The sequence below is a fragment of the Poeciliopsis prolifica genome, unplaced genomic scaffold, assembly GCF_027474105.1.
Source record: "Poeciliopsis prolifica strain line A6 unplaced genomic scaffold, Auburn_PproV2 SCAFFOLD010, whole genome shotgun sequence".
NCBI lineage: Eukaryota > Metazoa > Chordata > Actinopteri > Cyprinodontiformes > Poeciliidae > Poeciliopsis > Poeciliopsis prolifica.
Window position 1 is genome coordinate 2,884,211 of NW_026562385.1, and position 7,301 is coordinate 2,891,511.

General features: G+C 40.7%; 1 protein-coding gene across 1 annotated transcript; it reads right to left on the reverse strand.

Moving 5' to 3' along the window:
• Positions 1-2,649: 2,649 nt before the first annotated feature.
• On the reverse strand, positions 2,650-6,249 carry LOC129363764 (transcription factor Sox-8). The gene is made up of 3 exons (XM_055036042.1): positions 5,633-6,249; positions 5,095-5,330; positions 2,650-4,992 (listed from the first exon to the last, which is right to left on the reverse strand). The coding sequence occupies exons 1-3, from the start codon at positions 6,046-6,048 to the stop codon at positions 4,247-4,249; spliced, it is 1,398 nt and encodes a 465-aa protein (XP_054892017.1). The 5' UTR covers positions 6,049-6,249; the 3' UTR covers positions 2,650-4,246.
• Between the last annotated feature and the right edge of the window lie 1,052 nt (positions 6,250-7,301).

Below are 7,301 nucleotides of genomic sequence, written 5' to 3' on the forward strand. Positions count from 1 at the left end.
TGAAGCAAAATAATTTTGGCATTAATTGCACCATACGTGGTAAAATAAGAAGCATTTCTCTTTTTTTGCAACATTTGTTTCAAGTAGTGAACCAGTATCAATTCAGATTTTGGCCTGTAACACTATGTTTTGCTTGACCTGGTCATAACTGCATTATTTTGGAGACATCATTTCAGAAATCTTACATTTTATGGATTACTTTCTGTTGGATTATCACATAAAATTACAAAGAAATACATTGAAGTTCAATGATGTAACATGACTACAGTGTAGGTTTGCAGTATGAGTATTCTGCAAGACATTGTGTGTGTCCACTATAATTTCTGGCGGCAATCAGATGTTGGTATATTTTTTATTCCAGGTAATTTTACTTTTAAATTTGCAACTGTTGCTTATTGGCAGCAGAAATCCCCCTGACCCTTCTGTTTCCAACAACATCTCGCTTTACATGCAAAGTAAACACGTAGTACTAAATTTTAGCAGCTCCACCCAAGCGAACAACTTCCTCAAAGTTGATTTGACGAAAATGTCATGCAAACATTAACGTGTGGCAGACAACTAACATCATTCGATGCCCTGAAAAACTAATGGCTGGATCATTTTGTGCCGGTAATTCTGGAGGAAAACTTACCTGTGACTGTGTTGGAAGTCCAGATTTCAGCAGAAGAACAGCTTGAAATGTACAAGTAAAATTGCTAACAGTTTGGATGGGAACAGTTTGGAATACTCTTGTATTAAATTGGCTTAGACGAAATCTATCAGACATGAACAAGTTTTAACAAGTTTTTTTTTTTTTTTTTTTAAATGAAAAATTGAGTAAAATCTTCTGTTTCTATGTTTGCATAGCTTCTATACTTCCACCACAAAAGACAAATAACTGTAATTGCAATGAAAAGTATTTCTGCAATGCATTGACTTTTTAACATCAGAACCGCCGTATAATTTTCCAACATTTTCCCAATTATGTTCACCTTTGTGAAATTGAAATATGTCAGATTCTGTAATATCATCAATCAAAAAGATTTCTGTGGGAATAAATACTTTTGCAGGGAGCTGTACTGTGCAAGCACTATTAAGATACATTCGTACCCACGAAACAGCTTTGTTTTTCTTTTATTGTCACACAAACGAGACAACGAGAAACTGGCCAAGAGAAGTCTAGGCGAACGTTCAGGAAACTCCTTTTTTGTTTTTGTCGAGAGGAATAAAGGACATGCAGCTTCAGCAGCGGGCCATAACTGTGTTTTATGTCCACTTCATTTCCCTTGCAAATCAGCCTCACATTCTTGGGGTTTTCACAGTTCCCAGATCCCTCCCTTTTCACCAAAACATGCCATGAGTTGCTCAGGCTCATTAGGAGGGATGAGACTATTACCAGGTCTGCTGTCCCCATCCTGACAATGCTTACGTGGTCGGATAAGCAGCAGCTTAACTGGGTCCACCCTGCCGCTCCATCATGTTTAAGAGGGCAAAAGACCACAACTCGACTTCCAGTGACGCCCTTTCTTTCCCATCATCTTTACTTGACAGCTGGAATGTTGCAAAGTCTCAACAACACAAAATGTGAAAAAAAAATGTATTAATTAATTAAATTCAATTAATTTTCTATGTCGTTGTAATTTTTCTGCAACGTTTTGTGAGAGTGATTTTACACCACAAGCTTGAAATATAACTGAGACAAAAAGATTTGTTTAATTCATAGAACGTGTAGCCATTTGTTCAATTGACTGGGGTAGTTTATCTTGCAGTAAAGCTCTCCAATGCAGTTCATTCCTACCTATTTACATTTGGGCTTTCAAGAGTCTCAATCAGAAACTGTGGAGCTGTTCCAAGGAAACAGGACCCAAGCACCCTGAAGAGCCTTTTTGCCTCTCTTTTATTCACTCCTCTTCTTTCTCAAGAGTTCCTCCTGAAAGTATTTGGCAAACACTTGTGAAAAAAAAAGAGTTTGAGGGAAGAAAAACAACAAGTCGTTCTTGAGCCACCCACATCCCATCTGCTGTGGTATTATCTTCTTTTATTATCTTCAGATTATGTGCGCTGATATTATTTCAGCTATTTAGTCCGGTGGTCGCTGCGGTTGTTCTTATTGTTGTTTTTTTTTTGTTTGTTTGTGGAGTGCTGCAATATGGGGTGGGGGGGAGAAATTCTCCTCTTAGTGCATCTAATCATCCATTCAGGACCCTCTTAATGGCTTGTCAGTTCCCCTTGCCCTTCCATTTTCTGTCCAATTAATTCCTTTCTAGCTCTCCGGATAAAGGGACACAATAGGGCCCCATCCACAGCATAATGGATCATTAAAATTCAGCAGCGCGGCCCTGGCACTTGGCATCGCCCTTGGACTGGTTAGGGACGGTGGCTTGGCATGCCAGGGTAGAGCCAACTCTGGACCAAAGGAGACAGGATCTCTTCTCATTCCTTTTATGCTGTTGTTTAATGAATAAATCTGAAGTTGACAACTTTGATAGATATGTTGCTTTTGCAAAATCCAAACAATAAGATATCTAGAAATTAAGAGAAAAGAACGAAAAATGATGAAAGTTGTTTATAGGATTCTTGTTTTTTTTTTTTCCTAAATTTCCTGAGGAAAAAACATCAGCGAATCACGGAGATGAATATGAACCAACCAGCACCAAGGGAAACCCACAATTAAATGATGTCTTCTTTTATTATAGTTTTCACAATCGCTTCCAAATGTATTTGAGCACAAAAAAAAGTACAAAACGGAATAAGATGAGTTGTAGATGGAAAGAAGAGGATCAAAAACAAACATCGAGAAAAAGTATTATTTATTTTTTTGAAAAAACGGCCAGCGGAAGGGTTAGATGTGCGTGTGTGTGTGAAACTAGTTAATAGAACAATTATCTTCACAGCCTTTTTTTTCAAAATCATACACCAAAATGATATACAAAAAATGCAGTTCTGCTCTATTTGAAATTCTGCAAACTGATGCTTTAGGGAATTATATCAAATTAAGGACAGGAATTAAAAGCGAGTCTCTTGAGTGGATGGTTTGTTAGTTAAAAATTCAATTTAATTCCAAAATACTGACAATTAGCATTAGAAGGCACAAACACATTTTTATGCAGCAGTGAGTCGGCTTTCAATTGTTTATGAAATAAATATTTTAAAAACAGTCACGCTTAACATCACTTTCAGTAAAATAAAAGAAAAAAAAGATGTTTTTTGTATCATTTGGTGTGTATTATGATTATGTCATGGGATATGTACTCAGTCCCCTAAAAAAATAGACTCACACATTCATCTGCACATTATCTCTCCCAACACACGGATGCATGTTTCCACCCGTATTCTCGCGTTCCCCATGGACATGTACAGGAGGTCCAGCTGACGTGTCACTCAGCGTGTGGTGTTGTTTTACCCCATTTCCTTTAAGCCCGCAACATGACTAATCGCGATTTGCCAAGCGTAGATTTCAGACACCTGTTCTGAGTCTTGCGCCAGAGTCTGTTGGTCCTGTCTGTTTGCTCCCAAACTCGGAATGGAGATCCTTCTGGAAATTCAACGGAATATCAAATGCACGGTGCTTTACTTCATTTACCTCCTTTTCATTAAGTCAGTAAAACTGTACTCTAAATAACAAAAAATAACAACCCACATGTAGCATGTGTTTAACTATTCAAAAACAAAAATCCAATAATGCATCAACATAAATACATATAAGACTTTTTATGCAAAAATGACACAAAATATCGATGAGCCTTTTTTTTTTTCTTTTCAGGCTGAATCACTGATGCAAATAGTGTGCTGCGATATGTAGCTTCAGCCATTCATGTAAATTTTACTGCAGCTTCAACATATCTGGTTCTGTGTGCACTGTTAGCCAAACTTTTTAATTTTTGCAGAATTCTGCAGCCGGTCTGCACCTTCACCATAAAGGTGCACTTTTGCAACTTGAAACTGGAAAAGGACATGGATGTACAAGATGTCAGCTTAAGTAACGTGTCCTCACGGAGGAGTTTGGCTCTCTAATGACACACGCAAGTTCTCCTTGTGTAAAAACTCTGTACAAGTGTGTGTGTTTATTTATTTTTTTTTCATCTCAACAATAGAACTTTGTATAAAATCAGCAGGCACTTTTTCTTTTGTTTGTTTCACGTTCACACGGTCGCAGGTGGCTCCACAGGCCCCTTCATACAGCTCTTCTCCTTTGCCTTACGTCCTTCATTAGTAGTGCATCAAACTGAATGAGTCTCTGGTGCAAACAGACTGTTTCTGGTCCCCTTTAAGGTCGAGACAGAGTGGTATAGACGGGCTGGTCCCAACTGGGGGTAGTGGGGCTGTGGGACGGAGCCATGGATAGACTATTCAGGATCGGGCTGCTGTAGGGCCGCCTGGATGAGTGGAAGTAGGGGTACTGATAGAGACTGGAGGGGTAGCCAGAGTAAGGACTGTAATAGTTAGAACTCTGCAGGTCGGTATAGTCACACTGGGAGCTGGAGAATGACGCAGCACCCGAGGCGGCCGAAGTGGCCGAGGTGACACAGGCTTGGCTGCTGTAGGAGCTGTAATCAGAGTGTGACGGCGACCCATGGGAGTGCTCACTGTAGTGGCTGGGGCTCAGCTGCTCTGTTTTTATGTGGAGGCGGTGCTGGCCGACCTCGCCGGTGGAGGGAGAAGTGGAGGACATGCCGCACTTTCGGCTCCAGGATGAAACACCACTGCCGTACGAGGAAGCGTAGGAGCTGCCGGGGACTGGAACGGGCCCATGACTGTGATCTGAGGATAAGGCAGCGGAGCCCGACGCGGGGCCATTCAACGGGAGGTACTGGTCAAACTCATGAACATCAAAGGTCTCCATGTTGCTGATGACATCAGTGCTCAGCTCGTTGATGTCCACATTGCTGAAGTCAATATTCTGCCTGCTGCTGTCAGCAGGGCGGCGGCCTTCATGCTTCAGGTCCTGCTTAACTCCGTGGTGAAGGTCTGTTTTGGGGGTGGTGGGTGGTGTAGGTGGTCCATGAGGCTGCCCTGAAAAGAAAAGTCAAAATAAATGTTAAGATCACTTAAAACACAAAACTAATAATGACCCTTAAAAAGTAATAGCCCTGTCTGCAGTTTTGGTTGACATACCTGCATGTTCAGGGTGGTGGTGTCCATCAGGCATTCCTGCCAGCCCCCCCATCCCTGGCTCAGCTTTGTACATGTGATGTGCCAACTCTGCCCCTGAATCTGAGTCGCTCTGCCCTGGTTTCACATTCTTCCGTCGCCGTGGCTGGTACTTATAGTCTGGATGATCTTTTTTGTGCTGAACCCGCAGTCGCTCTGCTTCATCTACGAAGGGCCTCTTCTCACTTTCAGAAAGCAGGCTGATATAAAAAGTATTGAAGAAAAAAAAGTTTTTAAATTTCAAGAGCAAACCACAGAAAAACAATTGAGAAAGCTACATTTGAATTTAAAAGTTTATTTTGAGCATATTTGCTGTCGTAACTATAGTTTTCTTTAAATAAATTTCCAAATTGTATCTCCCCAGTTTCCTGCATTTTCATTGCAACCGAGTTCATATTTGCAGTTATATTATCAGTTAATGCTTGGTGATTATCTTATTCAAAGATTAGTTATATTTTCATTTTACGGCATACATATATCCCAGTAATTAAATGTTTCTTACCGCCAGAGTTTTCCCAGTGTCTTGCTCAGCTCAGCATTGTGCAGATGTGGGTACTGATCCGCCAGCTTCCTGCGGGCCGCCTGTGCCCACACCATGAACGCATTCATGGGTCTCTTGACGTGCGGTTTGTTCTTCAGGGATCCGTTCCCTCGCACTGGCATCGGGACCAGGGACCAATCGTATCCCTTAAGGACCTGCGAGACCGCGTCCCGTATGCAGGCTGGGAAGCGCTCATCGTCCTCGGAGTCCAGCTTCTTTCCCAAACCGCCGAGCAGGGATCCGTGACCATCAGAGCCCGTTGGCGAGGACGGCGCGTCGGAGTCGGACTCGTCCTGAGACATGGAGCTGTTTGTCCCTGATGGACTGCACGGCTGGTCGTTGAGAGACTTTTCGTGCTCCTCTGTCATTTTCAACATAATGCAATTAGTCCAGCACAGGTGAAAATCCAAAACTGTGTTAGAAATGAAACAGAGAAGGGACCCCGCAGCAAGAGTTCCGCTGCGCCTTTTACACACGATGCGCCCTGGTTCAATTCCTTGAACTGTTTCAGTCACCTGGAGCCCCGATTTGTTTGTCTTGTTTGTCTTAAGCTGCCATTGGGGGTGCGGTCGTCAAAGTTTCTGTTCACAATATGAAACCAGGAGCTACATGTTACTGCAACTTGACTGGGACTTTTAAATCGTTCAGCCCTCCTTCCGCCTGGGATTGGCTGGAGCAAATCAGCACCTTTTCCTCATTGGTTGGGGGAAATGTGTGGGCTTCATTATGATAATGCTGGGGGGGTTTCATGGTTTTTTATGGCTCTTCTGAAACTGCATGAATTGAGATATTCTCTAATATATCTCAGTTCATGCACTTATAATATTCATATATATAATCATATGTGTGTGTGTGCGTGTGGCGTGTGTGTGTGTGTTCACTCAGAAAATGGTTTTCTAAACGGTGTTTGTCATTGATAATAAAAAAAATCATATTAGATATGAAGGGGAAATTGACAACTATGAATGTTGTAATATATTCTGGACATGTGTATTGGATTCTACACTGTAAAAATTTACTTTGGAGGATGCAAAATTTTAAGTTAATTAAATCACATACTAAGCAATATGTATGTAAACCAAACATATTAATATAATTTTTCTGCCACAGTTAGCTTTGATGGTAAATCCTACCAAATATTTGAAGAAAAAATTAACCGAAGATGTTAATTTTATCAAAAATATTTGCTTGTACTGCAGAGACTGATAAACGTTTGCATTATAAATATTTTTACTCACTCAATAAACGTTACAAATTTCCATAAGGTCCACAAGATCTTTGTGTTGGAGTGGACATTTATCTTGTACCCAATTTTTGGGTACAAACATAAATTGCAGGGGTGCTGTTCCAAAAGCCAAGCTAGTTGGAAAACAATGTTTTTTAACTATGAGGTAAAAGTTGCTTCAGAATGCTAAAATTTAGCTACGATATTCAGAGAAAAAGTTCTTGTTTCACTTTATTAGAAGAAGTTTAAATATTTATAGAAAGCTTTTACTAGCTTTTGGCTGCCTGGAAACCACCAAGATGACTAATGACTGTAAGACATGTAACTGATTCTTTAGACTTGAGACAACAATCTTACTGATTTAACAAAGTAACGAGTGTTCCAGTATCCAAACATGTACTATGC